General features: G+C 39.4%; 1 protein-coding gene across 5 annotated transcripts in view; it reads left to right on the top strand.

The window, feature by feature from the left end:
• HTR4 (5-hydroxytryptamine receptor 4) overlaps positions 1 to 26,189 on the top strand; it is a 115,684-nt gene that overhangs the window by 31,743 nt on the left and 57,752 nt on the right. For all 5 annotated transcript variants that reach the window (XM_006906370.1, XM_006906371.1, XM_006906372.1 and 2 more), the window contains exons 2-3: positions 20,332 to 20,457; positions 21,746 to 21,946. In XM_006906370.1, the coding sequence (XP_006906432.1) occupies positions 20,332 to 20,457; positions 21,746 to 21,946 (327 nt within the window). The remainder of the gene's footprint in view (positions 1 to 20,331; positions 20,458 to 21,745; positions 21,947 to 26,189) is intronic.

The raw sequence follows: 26,189 nt of genomic DNA, 5'->3' as shown, positions 1-26,189 counted from the left end.
GCAGTTTGTTTATAATAGTAAAAACAATGGAAACAAATTATCCTTCCTAAGAGAATGGAAACATAGATTATGGTTTATTCATATGGTGGCATACCCTTTAAGATGAACTAACTCGGTCTATATGTGTATACAGACAAGTCTCCAAAGCATGACACTGAATAAAAAAGAATACAAGCAGCATAATACCATTAGTCACATAAACATAAAAAAAAGTACGTAGAACATGAAAACATAGAAAATAGAATATATTTTTCTGTCTATACAAATACATAATAAAATGACTAATTCATACCCGTGAATGATATACTCCTACTTTATTGTCATGGTAACTATTGGGGGAGGGGCGGGCTTATGAAAGAATGGAGGCTTTAGCTATAGCTGGTTTTCCTCCATTGTCAAAGTCCAAGACCACCCAAGAGTTTAACCTTCAGTCAGCTGTTCTAGAACGCTGCCCTCACACTGGCTTCTGAACCCGAGAGCTTTTCCTCGGTAGACATTGGTCAGGCTTGGGCATCTGGTCATTTCATCTTTGTTTCCTTAAGTCAGTGTATTATTTTCTCTACTTTTTGGAATGTCTGAAGACATTCCAAAATGAAAACATTTCTAGTTAGAAATGTTTTAAAATTTTTAAACGAAGAGCTTAATCAGCAATGCCAAGAGTGATGCAGAGATTAAATCAGACAGATGCTGAGAAAAGGCCATTGGTTCTATAACCACAGAGCCGATCGATGGTTTAGCAGGGAGACCCAGAGCTGGGTGGTGGCAGAACTAGCTCTGAGTCTTATGAGTCTTGGTTGGTGTTTTATTTCTTCCACCTGACTGCATTGCTTCTCTATGTGGCTAAAAGTACTCCAGAGGTCCCTAAATACAGTTAGAAGGATAGTAGGGAGATGCCGAAGGCGAAGGGAGTAAGGTAGGAAAAGCTGAGGGCTGTCATCTCCCTGCAGAAGCAGTAGTGGCCGGGAGAGGAGTGTAGGGGTGAGGAGGCTCCCAGTACAACTAACTGGGTGCCCCCCCTCCCCCCTACTCCCCGCCCTAGGCACAGCTTTGATATCTGCTGGGAGATGTTGAGTTTGAGTTGCTGACTGATTTCTTGATAGGGCTTTCCCTGGAGCTCAGAGGGCAGGGTGTGCAAGAAGACAGAAGAGAATTCTGCAGTCTGAGTTTCCCCTAGTTCCTGACTGTCTTGTTTCTTCAAAGGCTTCATTAGAGGAACATCATTCTCTCCCACAGTTTGGATCCCCACACAACCTACTGGGAAGAGTAAATAGTAATTAGTTACATAAAGTGACAGAAAAGATACAGATACAAATTGGTGAAGGAGGATGAAGGCCCAAATGTATCATTATGCAGACGGAGTAAGCATCCCACCTCTCAGAGTTCTGTTGGGAGAAGAAGCCTGAAAAAGTGGGCTTAGCCCAGGCAGAATCTTGATGCTGTTCTGAAAACCCGCCACCCACCGTTCGGATTCCTCCAATACCTCAAAGCATCCCCGCCTTGAATCAGGCCAGTTTGGCGTGATACAACCAAGTCTTTGTTCTGGCCTCTTGAATGCAGCAGTGAGCAAGGCAGACAAGATTTCCATCCTTCTGCAGACCAGCCACATGCATGAGAGAGAAAAGAAAAGTAAGATAATTTCAGCTGGTTATATAAGCCAAAAAGAAAATGATGGGGTAGGGAATGGTATTTTCTAAGGAGTGATTTAAAAAAGTGGCATTCAGGTTGAGACTGAAATGATGGAAGGATGCCATCCAAATAAAACTGAGGAGGAAGAGCAACCAGCCGGAGAGGACACCTCATGTAAAAGTCCTAAAACAGGAGCGAGTTTGACAAGTTTGAGAAAGAGAAGTGAACACAGGAATCAGATTTTGTTTCTCACTCACCATGGTAGATAGCGAGACAAGCTTTGTGATGATATACAAAAATTTAAACCTCGGAGTATCTGGAAATAGACAAAAGATCAATGCAATAGGAATCAGGAGACTGGCATTCTACTCCAACTGTGTCACCTGCTGTGCGATCTACATAAGTCTGCAAGTCACTTAACCTCTCTGGGCTTCAGTTCCTTCATTTGTAAAGTGAGATGGTCATAGCAAATATACTTTAAGGAATGTCCGCCTAGGATATAAGCATATTCACTTATTTTATGGTATATCTATAATGACTAGGGTGGTGCTGAACATATATTTATATCGATAAACATTTGTTGGATAAACATGGAGAAATTTTTCTAGCATTAACATTCTAGAATTTTTAGGCAGCTTTATGAATATTCATTAGTCTCATTTTGGTTATCTGTGCCCTCCACAACCAATCTAGATGTGAGTATAAAAAATATGTTATTTGCTGACCAGTTAGATTGGTTCTGCATATGTCCCCTGGTTATACATTGGATAATAATAAAATAATTTTCATAGACAGATTCCTGGATTTAACCAGGCTACCATATACTGACAGAAATTCATTGTGTCTGGCACCATTATAGGCACTTCATATGAATTATTATTATTATTTTTAATCTTAAAATAGTCCTGTGAGTTGGGAAAATTGACACTCAGAGAAGTTAGATAACTTCCTCTGCATCAGGCAACTATCCAGGACTCAAACTCGGGTCTGTCTCAGGCATACCTTTAAGCATTGTAACATATTGCTTTCGCAATTATGGCTTCTTGTCCTGAACAAAGTATACACATAGTTCCAGGCTGGTGAAGGAGGTCAGTGATACCGAGTATCTATGCTCCTTCTAGTTTTTCATTTTATTGTCTCATATGGCTGCTATTGCTCCAGACATCAAATTCAAGTTCAATTGGAAGAAATATGAAAGAATGATTCAGCAACATCTATCCCTTTGCTCCAGAGAGCAAAAAAGCCTTCCCCAACCCCCTAGCTGACTTCTGCCTCTTGGGTAAAATTGACAACCCCTGGCAGCAGGGAGATTGGGGAAGAGAGTAGTTTGATGGAGCTGGGCTTATTGGTGTCCCAAACAAAATTGAGGTCCTGCTACCCAAAAAGTTGGAGAAAGTGGCAACTGGGAAGGAAGCTGGTACCTGCATAGAACAGCCTGGCTAGTGACTCGTCACGGAGAATCCCTGCTTGCTCAGGAGAACTTTAAAGCTCTGATGGCCATTTTCAGTTTATCATTTCCTGTGTGGGTTTTTATATGTAAATATGCACATACAGAATGAACGAAGTCGTCACTAAGCAGAGCCTTAGAGACTATAAACCAGGCACTAGGTGAAGTCATGTAATTGGAAAGGGCACAGCACTGGACCAGTGGGCTCCTGATGTCCATCTAGTCCTGGTTCTGCCAGTACCTCATGACTTTAAGAAAATCCTTTCCTCAGTTTTTTCATTAATAAGAAGAGTTTGAACCAGATGAAATCTAAAGCCTATTTGAGTACCACTCTTTGCCGACCTTACTTATGTCGATTGTGGATTGACATTTGAAAAGAATGAAGGGTGTTAGTTTAATAGGCACAAAACATTTTCTATGCTGTTAAAAGACTTAAGAGAACTTTCAGATAACTACTTGTCTCCACTGAAAGTTGGATAAGATGGGGTGAAAAGCTTTAAAATAAATAATAGGTAAAATTAGATAAAGGAAGCCATATATGCAGAAAAGAGATCAAATGTAAATGCTAAAAGAGCTGCTTTTTGCACTAAGCAATGTAAATTCCACTATCAAGTTGGCGTTAAGAGATCGAAAGGTTCTGAATTCTAGATTATGGTCGGTTCTGGAACTAGAGCTTCCATAGCAGCTCTTCCTTGGGTACCAAGGAAGCAGCCAAAAAAAAAAAAAAAAAGAGAGACTAAGCTTCTTTCTAGGAAACAGTGGTTCCTCAGAAATGCCTTGCAAAGTGCTGATCATCTCCATGCCTGTGTGAAGAGGGGGTATGTGGCAGGCGCTACTGTTGGCTTTTATTCTCCTTTCTGGTATAAAAGAGATGATGATGGTGGTGCTGGTGCTGGTGCTGGTGCTGGTGGTGCTGGTGCTGGTGGTAGCTAGTATTTATAAGTGCTCATAGTGTGTGCCAGAACCTGTAATAACTGCTTTGCAGATATCGTCTCTAAGCCTCAGTTTCTTCATTTATAAAATGTGGGTAATAGTAGTCTTTGCCTCATTTTTAAATGTAATGAATACTTACTAAGGACTTAATTAGCACCAGTCACTCAAGCAGTTTCTGTACTGGGCTCATTTCAAAAGGGCTTCTTGGAAGACGAAATGAAATAATAAAAGCGGAGAAGCTAATTGGTACTTGAAAGCTTTTATCATTGCTTCTTCGTATCCAACTGATTTTTTCTGTGTAGTAAGCACCATTTTTACCGCCGTATGCCTGAAGCTTATGGAACCGAAGTGGCTTTCTGTGAGTGGCAGAAGTCTAAGATGTCTCCCAAGATTTTCTGCTCCCTGGAGTATACATTCTTTCTCCTACTTCTTCAGTGAAACGCTAATCTAGGTACTGCTATGAAGGGATTTTGCAGATGTAATTAAGGTCCCAAATCACACCAACCCTCTAAGTCTAAGTCTGGAGGTAAGGGGAAGGGAAGTCGGAGATTAGAGGCAGGAGAGGGATTTGATGTGGGGAGAAATCTCTTTTGGCTTTGAAGGCAGAGACGGCTGTGTGGCATGGAATGTGGGCCATCTCTGGGAGCTGAGAGTGCTCCAGCTGACAGCAGCAAGGAATAGGGGCCTCAGTCCCTCAACCACAAGGATCTGAATTCTGACAACAACCATGTGAGCTTAAAAGAGGACCCTGGGATCCAGATGAGACAAGCAGTGAGCTCTGCCTCCAACTTGATTTCAGCCTATGAGATCCTGAGCAGAGAACTCAGTCACACCATGCCCAGACTTTTAACTTACAGAACTATCAACTAGTGAATGGCTGTTGTTTAAAGATGTTAAATGTGTGGTGATTTGTTATTTGGCACTAGAAAACTAATATACTTACCTTGGGGTGCATTACTAGCCTGTAGCAGAGCTAAGATTTAAACTCAGGCCTGGCTGACTCCAAAGCCCTTGTTCTGAATTTTTTTTATATTGGGGAATTACACAAATTAAAAATTTTATATTAAGCAAGAAATAGGCTTAGATATTTTAAATTGCTAAGTGTAAGTATAAAATGCATGTAAATGATATGATGAATTTTGAGTAAACTCTGAGAACTATGAAGAAAATTAATTGCCTGAAGGTTACATATTCTATGTGCAACTCGACATGAAATATTATTAGAATGAATGTGAAAAAAGGAAGGTTTGCCTTGTCCCGAGACTTAAAGAAAGAATAGTGATATTAAATACTTACGTGCATTGCTCTAGTTGCCAAATTAACTTGGCAGGAACTGACAGCTATGAGTGAGTTGAAGAAATTTTCCTGCAATAAAGTAATGTCTGAAATTAGGATAAATAGAAGTTGTGTGCAGGAACCAGAAGGCTGGGCATTGCCATGGGTTCTGCAGTGTTTTGAAGGCAGCTGATTTACAAAGGCTAACACAATAACCAGAGATGAGCAAAGGAACATCACGATTCCTCTATGGAGTGACCATGAATTGGGCATGATGTAAGAATGCCATAAAGGACCCTTTCCCATAAATCCTAGACTGTAGCTATAAATCATCATCATCATCATCATCATCATCATCATCATCATCATTATCATCTTTATCAAGGGCTTGCTATGTGCCAGACACCTTTCTAAGGTCTTTACATGAATTTCCTCATCTAATTCTCAAGGAATCCTAAGGCTGGTACTTGTGATTATCTCTGTTTTAAAGATGAGAAGCCTAAAACACAGAAAACTTGACTAACTTGCCCTAGGGAAATATTAAGCACTAACTGGAACTTAGGCATCTCTCCAAAGGCCATATTCTTAGCTACTCTACCTTTCTCCCTGGAAAAATGGCTAAAGACCGAGGAAAAAATGTTTTTGTTAAAGAGGGAGGTACATTTATATGGCCAAAGCATGATGCTAAAGGAAAGTATACATGTTATCACATATAAAAAGGAAAGGTTGTTCAAGCAATGCTATATATATTGAGTAGAAAAGAAATAAGAACCAATAACAGTAGATACCTCTGGAGTGTGCCTGGGATTAGGTGTTAGGTAGTAGTCAAGGCGAGGTTTAGGTTTATTTGCAATGTTTGAATGTTTTCCTAGTATATTTACAATTTATGATGAAATAGGTCAAACTAACAAAATAGGTCTTAGCATAATGGAACTTAAGAAATAAAGGATGACAAATACAGCTGACCTCTACATGTTTGTGTCCCCTCACTTTCCCCCACAGGAGTAATTGCCACCCAGAATTTGGAGTCTATCATTCTCATGCATTTCTTTATACTTTTGAATACAGAAGCATGTATTCAAAAATAGTATTAGTCATTAATATGCTAATAAATGATTATGTATCATGCTTTTAACTTTATATAATGTACTGTATGTATTATTCTATAACTTGCCTTTTTAAAAACAGCATTGTATGTGCAAAATTTATTAATCTTGATACGTTTATCTAGATATGTTTAATTTTTTCATTCCTGTATAATAGGCTATTGTATGACAGAGGGAAGGAGAAAGAACTCAGGCACAGGGAAAGAAAGGAATCCAGTTGCTGAACTAGTGTGCAATTTTGGTGTTTGGCTAGGGCCAAACTTAAGTTACCAGCAGGCTGAGTCGAGGTTTAGCTCTCTTCTGTTATTGACCAAGGGCTGCTTACGTCTCTTTTCATTAAAGGCAATTGGAGGTTGATAGGAGCCTATAGTGGCTCCAAGTTGGGAACAAGAAACAGGTAGAAGGAGGTTGATAGAACTGGAGGTTGATAGGAGCCTATAGTGGCTCCAAGTTGGGAACAAGGAACAGGTAGAAGCAGGAATACAGAGTGGAGATGCACCCAAAAGCTCTTCTCTTGTCTGGTCCAGTGAGCCTAGTTCCATCAGCCTGTCAGCCATTGTATCTACAGATGAGTTGGCTCATTTTCTAGGGTGCTTGAGGGTTAATTCTCATGTGGACATACTCATTAGTTATCCTTGCTTCCTTGTGGGACATTATAATCAGCTCCACTATGAGGACATTTTAACAGCAGAAACCAGAGAAAATTATTTTATGTCACCTGGCGATTTATGAAAAATAAAATAAATTCTGTGGTGGATGGAAATTTGACTTAATATAGAATGTCAAAAATAATTTCCTTGAGAATATAAGAAGTGCCATATATTACAAGACTCGGGGTCCCTCAATCCCAACATTCCATCACCAGCTCTGGTAATGGAGGGATGATGGGTGATGAGGTGGTTTTCTCTCCACTATGTCAACCTTGACAGGTTAGGAAATCAGATTTTGGCACACACACATTCAGGAGCTTTCCAGTGGCACCACATATATAGAACTACTTAGATAAGAGTGAGTGAATGAAGTTAACCTTTTTGAATATGAGTTTTATTACCTGGAATTATCATTTATAATAATAATCTTAACCTTTCTGAATTATGTACAATAAACAGGTATAGCCAGGGAAGCGTTGTCTCTTTCTCTCTCTCTCTCTCTCTCTCTCTGCCTGTAATGCATATTTGCCCTTTTCTTCTACCACTGATTAGTTTGATTGGCTATTTGCTGCTAATGGGATTGGGTGAAGAGCAGATAATTTTCTCATCTAACCATTTGCTGTCCTGCCTGTAGCTGAATAGGAAGGCCGCACGTCAGGTTCTGGTTTTTATAAAGAAATATTGGTAACACTAAAAAAATCTTGTTATAGGGGTTCCTCCCAATGGAAATCCTTTGCCTTGCTTTCTGATTGATTTTTTGATCGTCATCTCTCCATAGAGAGAGAGGTAATGTGATTGACTCTCTTGTGGAGAGGAGATGCAATGATGCACCAATAATGGTCAGCCCAATTTTGGTCTCTTTTGGTTGAGTAAATTTTGCCCCAGTGCTTGACCACGTAGTTAGTTTGAGAGCTAGTATATTTCTCTCTAACGGTCTGGCTGCAGTTGGTTAAGGGTTCCACAATGCCTAATTCTGTTTATTTCAGGGTGGTAAGGGACCCGTGTAGAAACTTAGAACTATGGGCTTCTTTATTGTTCTTCTACTCTTTCAGAGAAAGGAATAGCTTTGATGGTGTCATCGACTTATACTCCTTTAATTTTTTCTTACACCCCTCTGATGTTGGAGAGCTCACTACATTGTGAGGCTCTGGAGGGCAGCTCTGGTGAATAGGGCAGGAACGAAAAGTACTAGATGTAAATGCCAGAATGCCTTAGCTGATCCTTAGAGGTACACTGCCGCTCACTGTGCTGCTTGTGGTGTTCATTTTGCTACTCACTGCTCTTCTGTCCTTCTGGGCACATTGTGGCTTTGAACATCCTGGCTCCCTGTGGCTGGGTGTGGCCACGTGACTGGTTCTGGCCAATTAGCTGCTGGGTGGAAGCGATGTAAGTCATTTCCAAGTGGGAAGATTTCATTACCAGATTATGACATACAAACATACATGCACACACACACACACACACGCACACACACACACACACACACACACTCCCTAAGTTCTGTTTCCTTCTAGCATGACAACTGACAACACTTAAGATGATGGCTGCTCCATCAGTCTGGGTCCCTGAATGGACATGATGAGCAGAGTATACTGGCCATCCCCAGTGGACATGAACAGTGAGTGAAAAACAAACCTTTGTTCTTTTAAACTGCAGAAGACTGAGGAGCTGTTTGTTACCGAAGTATAATCTAGCCCATTCTGACTGACACAATGATGACTGAGAACCCTTCTTCAGAAACCTTCTCAATATAGCATTTCGATTGTACATGTTGATTGAACTTATAATATGAGAAGGAAGGAATTTGTTATTTTCTTTTTGTTTGAATTGAATTCTGCCTTGTAGTATCTTCCCTTACTGGCCCCAGTCACGCTCTTTAGAGCTAGACGACAGTATTTTAGAGATTGAAGTTAGCTACCCCAACCCCTGAGCCTTTAGTCTCTAGGCCAAAATTCCCATTTCTTCAACCACTCTACTTGTGATGCAGGGAATAATTTGAAGGCCTTTAAAAAAAATTCTGGTTAGCTCTATCTAGATATTTTTGCATATCTTTGTATAATCATTATCCAAGACAATTCTCAGGGTACTCTTGGACTTTAGCAACTTTAACATTCATATCTTTAAGATTTGATAACCTGTCTAGGCTTTGTCATATTTTAAGGTGAGAAGGGTGGGAGATCATGAAAAATGTTAGGACCAATGGATTAAATATCCCCAGAGGGTCAAAGAATTGCTGGAGTCAAAGTGTTAAAGATAAGGATGGTTGGAGAGTGAGATATTTGAAATTAAGATTTTGAGGAGTCACAACTATTGGTAATGACAGTTTCAAGGTTTGAACACTGGTGTGAGTAACCAAGGAATATGAAGCACAAGCTCATAGGAAGAGAGGAGGTTCAAGAATTTGTAGTTATCAAAGGAGTTGTCAGAATAAAAGGTAAGCATTTACATTCATCTATATTCCGGATGACCTATTTTAACTTTTAGATTATCTTCATAAGGTATGCCTTTGATCATTATACATTTTCTCTAACACTTTACAGTATTTGTCTTAGTACATCATAAGTTCTGGAGTTCAGAAGACCTAGTTCAAATCCTGAATTTACTCCTTACTAGTTATGTGACTTTGGGCACATTGATTCAAATCTTTGAGCTTCAGTTGCTTCATCTGTAAACCCAGTACAATAGTAACACGTATCTTTATAGACTTGTTTTGACAATAGAGTGAGTTTAATGCTTGAAAAACAGCACTCGTCCTGGCACATGGTAGCACTCAGTGATAGCTATTCTTTATCCCACTATTATCAAAGCAAAGAGGACAAAGTGGCCTGAAGGGTTGGAAAGCTGCCATAGTCAATCCTAAGGGGATATCTTTATTACATTACATGACATTATGTTACATTATATTACATTACACTACATTAATTATATTACAATATGTTACATGTTGCAACTTAGCATTTATTTTCAAGCTAACTACAAAATTAATTTTTATATCCCAGCAGTTTCTAGCACATGAAAGCATTTCTACCCCATAAACTATTCTGAGAAAGAATAACATGTGCACACACACATACACACACACCCCAGAATTCCACAAATTTGATTTGCAAATATTGTCAAATTAGATATTCATAAGATAATGAAATACAGCTTTTTATGGAAGATGTGTAATATAGCTGTTAAAAATCCTTCAGGGCTCTGAATGAGAAAATCTTGAAGCTAGAGCACATCTTTCTAATTTTCTTAATAGAGAAGTAGTATGCTGCCTCTGAGTCTGCTCTATTATTTCTCACCTTTGACATTCACTGATCTTTAACTGTGCATGTCCAGTATTGATAAATCAGGAACACTTCAGTGCATTCATTTTAGACAAGGCACCTGAAGTTCAAAAAAACAGCCAAGCTCTTTGAAGTCATTATGCTTTTCTAGACCAGTGATTCTCAATCTTATCACATCAACCACTACCCTGCCCTTTTTATAACAAATATTTGGTAATACCTTTTTGACTATACTGCAATGAAATCTGTGAGTGATTTAAACTTATTTATACATAATTTAAAAATCATCCACATAATACCTTAACTGGAACATAAAAAAGCAATACAATGAAAATGATTCATGAAAAAAACAATATATATTTCATTATATAAATGCTCAGACTTGTAGAAAACATAATAAGGCAGTCAGATATGTGTGCTTTTATGTGAAATCACCGTGAATGAGACAACTACCAGCAAAGCCCAGCACAGTGAAAGCATAATCTTTCTTTCATTTAGTGTGTATGTATAGCCATGCAAAAAATTATTTGTGTTTATATGTAAAAGGAGTTAAATTTTAATTAGGTAATTAACAAATTTTTCACTCACACAAATGGCTGGTAGGACATTCTAAAGTCATGAGAATGTGGGATGGTATTTTTTTGACTGCGAGATTGATTGTCTCTCACATTGTAATCTCACCTGTCCTTCTCCTAAATGCCTGTAGTGTTCCCTAGTTATTAATACAACCCAATGCCCCACAGATATTTCAAACAGCCTCTAGAGGTGGCACCACTTCTACTGAGAACTATGTTCTGGATAGGTTGACTGGAGTACATACATTTAAAAGGTTTTTAAATTACTAAGACCAAAGACCATCTTCAAAAAACAAAACGAACAAACAAAAATATTTGACAGTTGTCCTCTATCATCTCTCTATCATCTAGATGCATCAAAATGAAAATCTGATCATGTCACCCCCCAATGCCAACCTTCTTAAAACAATTTGCGACACCCCGCTGGACTGATAATAAAGGTCTAAATTCTTAGTCCAGCCCCCAAGCCCCTCCTAACCTAATCCTTGTTGGCCTCATGTGATACTGCCTTCCCTGACTCCCAGCATTCCTGTTATGTTGGTCTTCTTTTTAGCTGCTGGAATAAGTCATGTCATTCTCACTGTTGCACTTCAAGCCCTGGCCCCTGACATTTCTTGCTTTTTTTTTCCAGTCAATTCTTATTCTTTCTTTAAATCACAGCTCAGTTATCACTCCCTGAGGAAATTTGTTTTCCTTGTGAAAAATATATTTCTAAATAACATTTTCACTTTAAATATATCCATAGTTAGAACAAGTATTATTTTAAAAATGCATTTTTACAAATGGTGGCACAAGCCTTTCTATGATCATTGATTAATTTGATTAGCATTATTCTTAAAATCTTACAGGAGACAGTTTTAGTGTTAATTAAGTTTATATAAGGCCTCAGAAGTTGTGCTTGAGATATAACTGAACTCCTAGTGTCAATGATTTCATATTGTTCTAGCTGGCAGTGATCTGTTTCTTGAAAGAACATGAATGATCAAGCATGAATATGTGGGAATATGTTAGAAGTATAATTGTCTGTAAAGATTCAGTGCTGCCCTGTTTTTTCTATACTTTCTACTTTCTCTTTTAAGCAATCCATACAGCACAAGAAAACTGAACTGAAATATTTCACATATTTTATTCTTATAAGGCTATCTTCATGGCATGAACATAGGGGGGGTCAAGCATTTATTGCTTTTATCTTTTGAACAGTCATAGTAAAATAGATGAAATATATATTTTTACCCTACTTAAGTAGATTAACTTGAATTAATTTTTGTTGTTGTATTAAGACTTTGGCTATATCTGGTAAGTTGATGGTTCTTTACATTTTTTAAATCTTTATCATCTATCTATCTATCTATCTATCTATCTATCTATCTATCTATCTATAATGTATATCTTGCCTTGTGTCTCTTTTTTTATTTTCTTTCCAACTTTCATGGTATATTATGTATATCGGTCTACAATTTTTTTTATTGGTCTCGGAGATACTTTATTTTATTAATATTTTATTTTATGATTTTACTGTTTATATATGTAAGTATGATATGTAGATATGTATGTATATATATTCTTTTCATTTAAAAAACTCTCAAATGTAACAAAAGCTGCTGAGAAAAATCAAAGAATACCTGTGTATGCATGGTCCATCTTAAGATATAAAATATGATAAATACGTAAAGTCAAAATCTCCTCCTAATAAAATAGCTACCTTTTCCTGACCCCACCCCACAATCACTTCTTTGGTTTTATTATTAACTCAATGCATGTATTTATACCTTTTATTATGTGTATAGGGATCTCTTCTTATTTTTACCATTCAGATGATATTTAAGGGTATCAAGTGCCATGGTTTAATTATTCACTTCCAGGTTGGTGGACATTTATACTGTTTCTAAGTTTTCATTCTTGCAAACGATATGGCAAAACATATCTTTCTACGTGTGCCTTTGCACACTTAAGCAAACGTTTGAGCCTTTCCCTAGAATAGATATGTGGAAAATGTGCCTGCAGAATTTTCAAAGATACTGCCAGGGAAATCAAGAATTCAGTCTTGGAAATGTTAAATTTAATCTGCGTAATAGACCGATAGCTAAAGACAGAGGAGGCAGCAGTGGCTGTCGTAGTCTAGGCGAAGATAACAGAGGGGCCTCCATTAGGGTGTTGGCAGCAGACTGGAGAGAAGTGAAGAGATTTAAGAGATACTCAAAATAGATCATGACTTCGGTGAAGGAGAAGAAGAAACAGACTAAGATGCTTGATTTCTGGCTTGGTCAACTGGAATAATGCCACTTTCCGGTTAGTGAGAAAATCCAGAGGATTGAATGATTCCCAGTTAAATAGATCCCTTAGAGTAGGCTCTTAGAGGTCTTACTGTTTATGTACATATTTTACTTTTGACTAAACTTATCTTTGTGTCCAAAAAAGCAGGGGCCATCAAACTTGTTCCGTAAAGGGTCAGAAAGTAAATAATTTCAGCTTTTGTACGCCATATAGTCTCTGCTCTAATTACTCCACTCTGTCTCTGTAGTGGAAAGCAGCCATACAAAAGACATAAGCGACTGAGCGTGACTGTGTTGCAATGAATTTTTATCTACAAAAACAGGCAGTGGGCTGGATTTGGCCCATTGGCCGATGTTTGGCTGTCTGTGCAGTAAGAGCAACACTAAGCAGTTTCTTTTTTCATCCAAGCATAAGATTTTCACACTGTCAGAAGCAGAGGTGAGAAGATAAATTATTATAATAGTTAGTGACAGCAAGCCAGGACCCTGGCAAAATATGCAGTGCTGGATCCATTAGCAATTGGGCCCAGAAACAGAGACCACCTATAGCAAAGAAATGGGAGCAGCTCATTATCAGAGTATGGGAAACTCCGCTTTTCTTTGAGCCCTTATCCTTGGGGTAAATGATTGACCACACTGGAGAGGCCCCATGTGATCCACATTCTGCCCTAGGCTGGATTTCTTATAACCACAAGAAAAATTTCAAGGAAATGATCAGCCAAATACTGAAAACATGCCATATGTTTCATTCCAAAGGAAGACATTTCTGTATCTGATGGACATTTCTGTACCCTGAATAGTTATGGGTAAAGAGATGTTTACAAAATGAACCAGAGATCCTACACTAAATCTGCCTATGAAGAAAAAAATATATTGTAAAAAAAAAAAAAATCTGTCTCTGGAACTGTTCGCTCAGTTTCAATTTTGAAAGAATGGATTTTCTTAAAATGAGACTCACCTCTAAGGTATAATTTAATGGCACTATCATTGAGCGTTTTATTTCCAAGAAGAATAGAAGCCCTGGTAGTTTCACACTGTGCAGTAGTGAGAACCTCCCCAAATGGAGATCTCACCTTGTCACATCAGTTTTGGCTCGACTTTACCATTCAGTCATGGTCTCAGAGAACAGTGTCTTTGATCCTGATCTCCTTTGTGTTCCTTGTAGCTTTGAACTTCATTATACTCTAACAGATGGGTCCTCTTCAGGCTTTGAAGTTTTTCTCATGCACAGTATGTGTGATCCTTGAGGCCCTGGAAAAGTCTATTAAGAGTTTGCCATAAGAATTTTCCTCCACGTGTTTACAGTTGAAAAATACCTGATCAGCTGTGCACCAATACCCCTGCAACTTGCCCACCCTCCTCTATAGGGTCTTCAAAAACGATCAAAAAGCATTCTTTTAGAGTTGCATAGAAACTCAATTATGCATTATTTCCATTTTTCCCCTACTATTTTTTATAGCCAGCATGTTTTTATAAGACATATTAAGCTGTCATCATTAACATTTTGGATATTAAGTTTCTAGACAAAAAGTAAAACATTAGCATGCCTTTTTTTTTAAAGGAAATTTATTCAGTTGCAGATGAGCACATTGAAAATTTAGTGGGAAAAGCATTGGACTTGTAATCAGAATGTGCAGGTCTACCACTTGATAGCTGTAAAATCTTAAGTCTCCTAACCACTCTGAGCATGCGTCTCTTCTGAAGAAAAGGGCGCCATGATATTAGATTACATGCAAATTGTGAAGATGAAATGAAACATTGAAAATTTCCTTAGTGCATTGTTTGCCATGTGGTAGGTGCTTGATAAATCAATGTCAAAATCTACCCACTTTCGAGCAGGAAGTTCCAGACCTAGGAGCAAAAGAAACTTATTCATAATGGAGAAATGAGGGTTAAGGTAAAGGGCATCCTTTACAATGGTCTAGGTCAAGGTCCTTAAAGTGAGGTTCCCCAGACCAGCAGCATCAGCATCACCTAGGGACTTGTTAGAATGCAAATTTTGGGGTCCCACCCCAGATGTACTGAAATAGAAACTGTGGGTGGGTCCAACAGTGTATGTTTTAACCAGTGTCACCTCCAGTGGTTCCCGATTACCTAAAGTTTCCCTCTTACCCAACTATTCTCTATCACACCATTGTGTCAATGCCCTTGCTCATCTTACTACCCCAAGTTGACTCATGAACCAGCAGCATGAGCATCCCTGAGGCTCATCATGAGCCTGTGAGCTGGTGTGAAATTGGAACCCCAGACCCTACCTTAGACTAAAAGAATCAGAATCTGCATTTTAACAATATCCCTAATAGATTCAAAGAAATATTAAAGTTTGAAAGGATGACTTCGAAACACTGGTCACAACTGTGTTTAGTTATTTCTTTAGTTGTGCACTTGCTTATCATCTGTTTCCATCAGCAGTGTGAACTCTGTGAAGGCAAGAACTTTGTCACATTCTTTACTCTGGTAGCCAGTACTTAGCACAGACCTTGGCGTATGGTTGTCAATCTGTGTTTGATAAATGAGAAAGTTAATATGGCTTCCTCAATTGATCCTGAAGAAACGGAGCTTCAGAAAAAGCCAGTGACTTTTTGAAATAACATAGCTGTTATGAACAAAGCCAGTGCAAAAAAATAGAAAAGTATTCTTGACTCCTAAAGAAGTGTGTTGTGTGTGTGCGTGACCTTGAAACCAGTGATTCTGGACAATATAACAAAGCATAACCTAAAGCTTCCTTAGCTATTGTCCCAGTGTGGGCTTCTAATATTAATAATGATGATGACTTATTTATAATGTTCTTTGTCATTTGCAGTCATTTGCAGGAAGTGTATTGTTATAGGTTTTTTTGTTTGTTTGTTTTTGTTTTTTTTTTTATTAAGGACAGAGAAGATGACTTATTTATAATGTTCTTTGTCATTTGCAGTCCACTTTCACATATACTAACCTAGGTGGAAGTGTATTGTTATAGGTTTTTTTGTTTTTTGTTTTTTTTTATTAAGGACAGAGAAAATGATAAACAGAGCCAGCAATTTTGTGGAGTTTATTTATTAATGGAGCAAGAATTCACTGAAAAGGCAAAAAAAAAAAAGAAGAAAGAAAAAGTATAATTTCTTATAAGAGTAACTGTCAGAGAACCCATTACTGGAATAGACAGAGCTCTTAGGTCAGGTGGGAACTGTCTGGTAGTGGTGGACAGTGCTCCTGGAGGCGGTCACAGGTAACTCAGAATCTAACATGGATTTGGCAGAAGTGGTTCCTCATTTATTTTAATTATCATTATTGGACTTACATTTAGTTCAACTGACAGTTCTGCCTAATTATAAAAGCTCCTTCTATGGTTAAATTTTGCTTGTCATTCACAGTTTAAAGCTTAGCTATTTCTAGCTCCTGGTTGGCCTGCCATAAGTGAACCAAAACATTGACTTTATGATTCTCTGACATTGACGGTCCCACTTGATTTGAAATGTACCATCTCTGGTGTCAGAGATGTTCACCACAGACTCTGAATCTGTTGTTGTTTTTTTTTAAATCTCCTATGAGAGGGAAGGAGATACAGGGGAGATGGTTCTAAAGGCGAGGCTGTGGGTGACGGACAATCCATGTTCAAAGGATATTTCCAGACCATTGTCCATAAACAAGGAAGGAACCTGAACTCAGCCAGTCCTACCTGTCTTCAGTGTAGAAGCCCTACATAGTATCCTGATATATGGTCTCATTGTATTCTTTTTTTATTGTGACAAATTACACATAACACAAAATTTACCATTAATTTGTAAAATAACCATTTTAAATGCACGATTCAGTGACAAAAAGTATATTCACAATGGTGTACAACCATCACCGCTATCCATTTCCAGAATTTTTTCATTGCCCTGACAGAAACTCTGTACTCAGTAACTAATTACCCATTCCCTCCCCTCCATGGCCCCCCAGTAACTACCATTCTACTTTCTCTCTGAATTTACCTCCTCTAAGCTTCTCGTAGAAGTGGAATCATACCATATTTGTCTTTTGGTGTCTGGTTTATTTCACTTAGCATAATGTTTTTAAGGTTTATCCATGTTGTAGCATGTACCAGAACTTCATTCCTTTTTATGACTGAATAAAATTCCCCAGCATGTATATACCACATTCTGTTCATCTATCTATCTGTTGATGGACATTTGGGTTGTTTCTGCCTTTCGGCTATTGTGAATAATGCTGCTGTGACCATTGCTGTACATGTATGTATTCATGTCCCAGCTTTCAGTTCTTTGGGGCACATACCTGGGACTGGAACTGCTGGTCATTCTATACGGTCATTCTATATTTAATCTCTGGAGAAACCCCCAGTTTTCCACAGCAGCTGTGCCATTTTACGTTTCCACCAGAAATCCACGGAGATTCTCATTTCTCCTCATTCTCACTAACATTTGTTATTGTTCACTTTGTTTTGTTTTGCCTTTATAACAGCCATCCCAATGAGTGTGAAGTGGTACCTCATCGACATCTAGCATTCTTAAAACTTCCTGAGCCAGGGAGCGCAAAGCACTACCAGGAAGCTATCGCCGATCATCCTTAGTTGTTAGAAAATTCTTGTTAGCCAGAACGAAATCTTCCTCTCCCCAGCAGTGATTCTCAAACTCAACTGCACATCAGAATCACTTAAGAGCTTTTAAAAATTTCAATATTTACGCTGCAACCCAAACTAATAAAATCGTCATCTGTGAGGGTGGGGGCCTTAGCATCAGCATCAGCATTTTCTAAGCTTCCTTAGGTGATTTCAACATGCAGCCAGGGTTGAGAACCACTACTTAAAGCCTGCTCATTCATCTACTTTGTTACACAACGTGCAGGATGTAAAGTGTGAAAACTCTATCACACTGAGCATTCTCTGATGACCCCTGTTAATTTGCCAGACCTCCATCCACCACTGGTAGTCCTGTCCTCCTTTTCCTCCTAGATTTTTTGCCATAGTGTATCTTACCCGCTGACCCTTACATAATTTCTTTTTATCCATTCATTGTCTGCTCTCCGTTTTGCTTATTTTTGCTTCCCTAGGATATACAACAATCCTTAATGCAGAGAAGGTGCTCAGAAAGTATCGTTCAATGAATGAATGCATAAATCTACTCTTATTTCAAATGACAGCTCTTCGGATAGTTATAAATAGCTTTCGTGTCTTGTACTGGGTTTTCTCTTCCTAGGTAAAATCTTCTCTGTACCTTCAATCAGTTTTCAAAGATATCATAGGGTAAACCTCACCATCATGAATGCAGTATATCTATCTTTCACTCAATGAGCAAATAGTTGAACACTTCCACGTACTATGCATACTTACACACTACACATACTACAAAATAGACACTGTGCCTGGCACTGGACATTGTGCTGAAAAAGATGATCGAAGTTGATCTGTGGGGGTGGGGCACAGACGAGAGTTAATCACAGAAGTCGTTTTAGATAACAATAAATGCTATAAAGAAAATAAAAAATGTTTATTGACTGTGGTACGTTAAGTGGGGATTAACTTTTATCTGAGTCACGAATGATAAGAAGAGATATTCCAGAAGGAAAGCACGACTGGTTACAGAGGCCTCGAGCGGGGAGCACCATCATTCATGCACGTCAGAGGGGCTCTGAAACAGAGCCTCAAGAAGGACAAGGAAAAAACCACTATCACTTCTTTCGTTAGACACTTTACCTCAGTTAATATGGCCCACAATCAAATTAGTTTGGGGTAGCCACATCACCCTATTATGGTCTTTTCCTTTACTGAGTTAGATTTTTCCTGTCTAATATTTGTATTGTTGATAGTTGGAATTTAGGTGTGGAAGAGAGATTTAGATGAACATGCCTTGAATTTCTTTTCATCTGAGCCCTAGCCATAAAGACTTCAATCAATCAATCAGTTCATAAAAACACTTGTCAGCATAGTGGAGGGACTTCCTGGTTCTCTAACTGTTGTAATACCGGTTCCTCATTCTACCTAAGCAGCGCCTTGTCTTTTGTGGGAAAAGTTTTGGACAAGGACAGAGCCAGGATTTGTGGGTGCTGCCGTCTGGGGCCAGAGCCATCTTGGTTTTTAGTCGAAAGAGCTCAGCAAAGACAGATATTTCTTGATTCTTGGGACCCAGTGCTGAGAACAAGCACCTTCTTCCAGACCAACCACTAACATGCTCCGACGTTAGGGGAACTTAGCTTCTCTCTCTGGACCTGAGTTTCTTTGTATTGAAATGTGGCTTTTGGGTCTGAGAATTTTAAGATCCTTTGAAACTTTATTTTAAAAGAGCATTTTATTACTCTAATCCAAAATAAAACATTTTTTTCTGTGGCTTCTGAATAACCTGCAGTTATTATACTTTTATTGATAAAGAACACTCACTTCCAAGTTAATAAAACAAAATGATTTACATGAGGATAGCAGGGTTTATAGAATCAAATTAGATGCCGAAATTGACAAAAATGCAATTCAAACTGACATGTTGGGCACCAGGAGACATGTGGTTCAGGGCAGTGAAAGGAGTCCCTAGGTGTATTGATTGGCTGCTATCTTTCCAGTGGCCTTCAGAGAATCTGAGACCAATTTGTCCAGGTCAGCCATGTAAGAACAACCTTCAATCCATGACCTGTTCCCAGGACAGCTCACCTGTACACGGCATCTTCCGTAAGGACGAGTGTGGCATACTGAAAACAGGGTGGCCTTGTTATTCATGCAGATCTGGTTCAAGTTACCATGATTAATGCATCCAATGCCAGCTTTCCTTCATCCATTAAATGTGAATGATACATTAAAATTGAATTTGATAATGGGTAAAGCAGACAAAGTCCCTGACTCATGGAGCTTAAACCTAGCTAGTAGGTGCACAATGCAGAAATCAACCAAATGTATTTCTGAGCACAAGCTGAAGGAAAGCCACAAGTTCTCTGATGGAGAATAACTGTGCAGTCTCAGGGTAGTTAATTCACCTCTCTGAGCCTCTTCATCCCCAGTGTATAGGAGTTAACGAGGATTAACATGTAAGATAACGAGGCAGACAAGAGTATATATTAGGTGCACAATAAATGTGTGTTGCAGCTGCTGATGGTGAAGTTACCTTCCTGAAGATAAATGAAAAAAAGATTCATTTTCTTTCCTGGGCCTCAAAGTTTCTTTAAATTCTCTGTGTGTGTGTGTGTGTGCGTGTGTGTCTTCCAGTTCCAAGGAGGGTTTCGGGTCAGTGGAGAAGGTCGTGCTGCTCACGTTTCTCTCGACGGTTATCCTGATGGCCATCTTGGGGAACCTGCTGGTGATGGTGGCTGTGTGCAGGGACAGGCAGCTCAGGTGAGTAACATGAAGAGACCTCATGAGGAACCCTGGGCGAAGTTCTGGGCTCTCTCTGGAGAGTTGGGATCTGAACATATACTTGCCATTATATCGTGTGATTAAGAAAGAAAAAAAAATATGGGAAAATAGAGCAGGGAAAAAAGATCACGCATAATCCCACAACTCTAATGTGAGCAGTGTAAACACTTGAGTGCCTTCCAGTCTCCCTTTTTTCCTACATTCAGCTTTATTGGGATTTTTAGTAGTTGTGATCACTGTATATATTACTGTGGAGAGCACAACTAATCCAACTTTCTGACTTTATCCATCAGTTCAGGGAAGGAGTGGCTGACTAGTGACCAATCTAGGATTTAAACCTGAGTGTCTGCTCTTTGCACTTCATCAGTCTGAACCATGGCTGCAACTAAGATCACCTGAAGACCTTTCATAAAATTGCTAATGTGTGGTATAAGTATGCCCCATGCAATATTTGGAACATACTTATACTAATTATTCACTGTTAATCTGAAATTCAAATTTAACTGAGTGTCCTGTATTTTGTCTGGCAACCCTGGTGGTGGGGGGTGGGTCGGGTGGTAAGTGTGTGATAGATATATGTGTTAATCACCCAAAGTCCCTGAAATAATTGATCTGGGCATCAATATTATGAAAATTCACTGAGTGAGTCTAGTACTCAGCATGAATAAAGAGCCGCCAGGCTATAAAAGGGGGTACAAGACATAGTCCTGTGTCATCTACTGCCTTCCTCTTAATCAAGATATGCACTAATCCAGTGATGACGCAAGAGCATATAAAAGCACACGTCTGATATGTGTCACAAATGTGAGGCACGCGGTTGTCAGCCTAAGCGTGGAAACCAGTGGAATTTGACACCGTTTGTGAGGGGGGCACCTTAGCAGGGTTCCCCGAGAATGACAAACAGAGGCCCGAAGGACCAACAGTAGGGAGAGAGAGCACCCTGCGTGAAGGCTCTCAGGAGGGGGCTTCATGCCTGGGGGACTCAAATCAGGCCAGCGTGGCCAGAGGGGAGAGGAGGAGGAGGCTTTTGGCACAGGAAGGGTCTGGAGAATTCAGACGCGTCTGGGCCGTGCAGGGTCTTTCCGGCCAGGTCGCAGAAGGGCAAACTGAACCTCACAGAATATGTTTCGTGTTTGACTTGTCTTACTTGTTCCTCCCTCCCTTCTTTCCTTCTTTCTTTGCTTTTTTTCTTTTCCTCTTCTTTTCTCTCTTGCTCCTTTCTCCCTAACCTCCCTCTGCCTTGTCCCTTATGCTTTTTCACTCACAGGAAAATAAAAACCAACTATTTCATTGTCTCTCTTGCCTTTGCGGATCTGCTGGTTTCCGTGCTTGTGATGCCCTTTGGTGCCATTGAACTGGTTCAAGACATCTGGGTTTACGGGGAGATGTTTTGCCTGGTCCGTACATCGCTAGACGTCCTACTGACGACGGCATCAATTTTTCACCTGTGCTGCATTTCTCTAGATAGGTAAGGACAGAGAAGTGTGCATCGCGGAGCTCTGTGCTGGAGACAATGACGCAAACCGAGTGGCAAGGGTCAGCACATCTGCCCAGTAGGCAGCAGGGTTGATTGAGAGAGGTAGTGTTCTATGTTTGAACATAGCCTTCTCCAGAAAATGTGTCTGTATCATAATTTTATGTGCATATTTAGGTATGTGCCTTTGACCGTGGAGACTCTGTTTTAGAGAATTAAAACTACTGGGGGATTGTAAAATCTCCAATAATTATTTAGGTTTTGGACTCATTCCTGTTGCATAATTTTATCCTTTTCCCCTCACATTTGATTTCAGGAGGTCTGGTGATTTCCATTTTTGCCTCATTTGTTAGAGATTTGGCTTTATTAGTTGATCACAACTTTTCATTTTCCTAATTCTTGCTCATTTGTACTTAATAGTAAAGAAATAATGCAACTTAAAAGTCAGATGATTACACGAGCATATGCAGCCATGACTATAGCCATGTCTTAGGGGTTAGTTCTCAAAAGAAAATGTGGTGTGCAAATCACGTTATCAGAATGACCAAATCTGTTACTGTCTCCTGAGTAGTCCAATAGACCCATTTTTCTCTCTGTTTTTGGGATAGGTCACTGTTTCTTTAATTGAGAAATAGGCAAAGTAGTTGACTAAAATTAGAGATTGTGGCATATCTAAAATATGTGTCTTTAAACACTAAAATCAGAGTCTTCCCAGAGAGTTACTCATACTGGGGAATGTTCTTAGGGACTGGAACCAGCTGAGGGAACAGCAGATTCGTCTGCTATCCCATGGGACATGTGCTCATTGATTGGAATGGCAGGCATCATGGCCCACTCAATATAAATGGTGCACTCGCTCACTCTGCTTCTCACTCGCTCTCGCTCTGCCAAGAACATGTAATTGAATATGCTTAAGTTGAATGCATGTACAATGAGACTCCACTGTATAGCTAGAGTTAATGACATTGGTAAAACTGAACTGTTGATTGGTGGCCAGACCCACAGTGTGTCATGGTTTGAAATTTGTGTTTATTAGCTTGTTTATAACAATCTGACTTCAGTACATGAAAGACTTTCAAAGACAGTGTGTACTGTCTGAAAGTTCACATCAGAAAAAAAATAAAAGGTAAGAAAATAGAAAATACATGAAAATCCTAGAGGGTAGCCTGCATGTGATCATTGCCCAAATGAGTGGTGAGACTGAAAGTATTGTAGGAACTTGGAGAAGGCAGAGCTGAGGGTCGGGGAAACTGGAGGTAAACTTGAGGTTTGGGCCAAAGGGGAAGAAAATGATGTTGGTAGGGAGGGAAGAGTGGAGGGAAGTACAGACTCTCTTTCGACGTGGAGTGTTTACTCAGGGCAGCTCTGAGCGGCTCTGAGAGAGGCACTGAAGGTTTCCTAGGAGGGTTTGGCTTCAGAGCTCCAGATTAACAGTCAAGTTCTTTTGAAATCATAAACTTTTCTCAGAGTTGCCATGAAGTGGCATGGGCTGGTCCTTAAGAATCATCTGCTTTAAAACTGAAGAGATTTCAGTTCAAATCTCAGATCTATCAAATTTTTAGCTCTGAGATTGATGATGAGTTTACCAAGCCTTTCTGAGTCTCAGTTTTCTCATCTCAAAATGGGGACAATAACACCTGCTTTATAGGATTGCAGCTAGGAGTAAGTTAGTAATCCATTCAAGGCATAGCATGGGCCCAGCTGGCATAGCAATCCCTGTTAGTGGATGTTAATTGCAGTTTCTCGTAATTATCCATGCAACTCCTGATCTTTCTTACCAAACTTGGACCCCTTTCTCAGTGAATAGCTCCAGCACCTGCATCATCTAGAAACCAGGTATTCTTGCGTGATCTTTCCTTATCCTCTACATTTAAATAAGTCCTATTGATTTTTCCTTCCTAAACAAATCCAGTCTGTTTCTTTCTGTCTCTATCATCCTAGTCCAAACTAATATCATCTCTTGCATAAGTCACTGCAGCACCCTCCTAATTGGTCTCTCCACATCTATTTTATTTCCCTTCAATTCACTCGCCACTAACAAGAGCTCATAGCCATCTCTTAAAAACTCTGATCCTGTGGCTCCTTTGTTTAATTCCCTTCAATGGCTATTCGTTTCACTGAGGATCAAGACCAGACTCCTTGGCCTGTAGGGTTTTGTGCCGTCGTTTCCTGTCTCTGTCTCAGCGTCACCCCGCGCCCTTTGCCAGCCTCACTCTCTGGACTGCAGCTGTCTTGGTTTTCCTTCTCCCTTTCCAGTGCTCTGTGCTCAGCCACCTCGGGCCCTTGGCTCCTCCTGTTGCCTGAAGAGTTCCTTTGCCTCCTCCTCTCCTGTGTGTCTTTCAGATTTTAGCTCAATCCTCATTTCCTTGCAGAAACCCTCTCTGAGCTCATCAAACCCATCTTCTATTTTGAGAACTTAGTGCAATTATGATTAAAACCACAATTAAGTCTTCTTAATTTTTTCTTAACTGTCTCTATCTCCCCCAATGGGAGAAAGCACAAGCATATGAATAAGAACAAGGTTCTTACCTTTTAATGGAGAGATTGATAATTAACCAGCAATTTCATAAATACTGATTTCAGTATTTGATAAACACTATTGAACAGGTGGAGTGTTCAGTACATTCTCTTTTTGAGCAGTGCTGCCAATAATTCCATTTTCTCCGATAATAATAGTAGCCATCAAAAAACTCCAATACCGTAAGTAAAACGAAGCCAAATGGTTTAATTGAGAGCCTGGAGAAACTTGCCATTTGTCTTGAGCATTCCCCGTCCCAAGAGTGATATTCTCACTGGGCTGGAAGGTCCACTCTGGACATTATAGGGCAATATTTTAGCCCAAAAGAATATGATTTTGTTGATCATCTAGCTTCTGTTTTTGCCATGTCCCTCCTGTAACAGTAGGGCTGGGGCAAAGCACAGAGTGAGCATCTCAGTGAGGTGCGATGTCACTGCTCACCATGTAACTCCTGGCAAGATGTCTTGTCCTCCTTTTTAGAGCTGCTGTGAGTCTGCAGGGATGACAGATAAGGGGTGGTGGCTCTCAGGCAAGAATGCTCACTGTGATTCCTAATTCTACCCAGATGTTGGACCCCTGGATCAAAGCAAAATATTATGAAACACATTTCCCCAACTACCATTCTCCATCCACTGTGCTTCCTGATGATTTGAGAATTGTATCCTATTAACAAAAGCTTATTCACCTCATTAAAAGTAATTTCCAAAGCATAATTAAAATACATGCATCACATAGTATGGGTCGTGAGAGGTCAAAAACTGCATTAAAGCATGAAGTACAGCTGATTATTTTAAGTCGAAGATTCCATGGTGAAGGAAAATCAGTCCAGTATCTGCAATAGAGTACTGGTTTTAAAAGTGGAATATAATGCAGCCATTAAAAACAGTTGGACTGGGAGCCTTTACTTTTACTCATTTCTGAAATATGTGTCTTAGACTTCAGTGTTTTCTTTGCTAGAAGTTAATACTTCTCAAATGCAAGCATATCCATAACTTTTTAGTTGAAAGTACTCCTGAGACAGCACATTCCTCAACTGACTGAGAACATTGTGACTTTTGTGTTAGGAGTTCCCTTTGACGTGTGTTCTGACCAGTGTGTTCTCTCTGCTTCCTCACAGAATGACCTAGATTCTCACCCTCAGGGAGCGGAGCCCTCACCATATCCTGTCAGCAGATTCTCCCTCCCATAGACCCTCACATCCATCTTCACAACCTTGTGTTAGATCTGTTTCTACATTCTCTTTTCTAATCATCACAGCTTTTTTAAAAAACAAAACAAAACAAAAAACCATAACAGTAATACCTGAGCATTGTAGAAAATATCATCATTTCACAAGTAAACAAAAATGTCCCCAATTCTCTCTTACCACCTCTGTGGCCGTATACTCTAGAGGTAACCACTGTAAATAGTAAATTAGAATTATTTCATATGCAGTCAGCAGACTCGTTGTGTGAATGTATTTTTAGTTTACCCAAATGGATTTGTTTTAAATAAGACTTTGGAGAAGACTTTCCCTGAATATATATCCCAATGAATTACTTGATTGTGGTGTTCTTACCAGTTTGCTTACCAGATGATATATTAGTAAGGACTTTTTAAAGAGCACATGGCAGAAAATAAATTGATTGTTTCAATTAGCTGAAAAGTCTGGCTTCAGACATGGCTCTCTCCAGGGTTTGAATAATGTCATCTAGTCTAGTTCTCCCCCTCTGTCTCTGT

This window comes from Pteropus alecto, unplaced genomic scaffold, assembly GCF_000325575.1.
Source record: "Pteropus alecto unplaced genomic scaffold, ASM32557v1 scaffold40, whole genome shotgun sequence".
Taxonomy (NCBI): Eukaryota; Metazoa; Chordata; class Mammalia; order Chiroptera; family Pteropodidae; genus Pteropus; species Pteropus alecto.
Note: the sequence above shows the minus strand (reverse complement) of the source record. Positions and strands in the feature narration are given on the sequence as shown.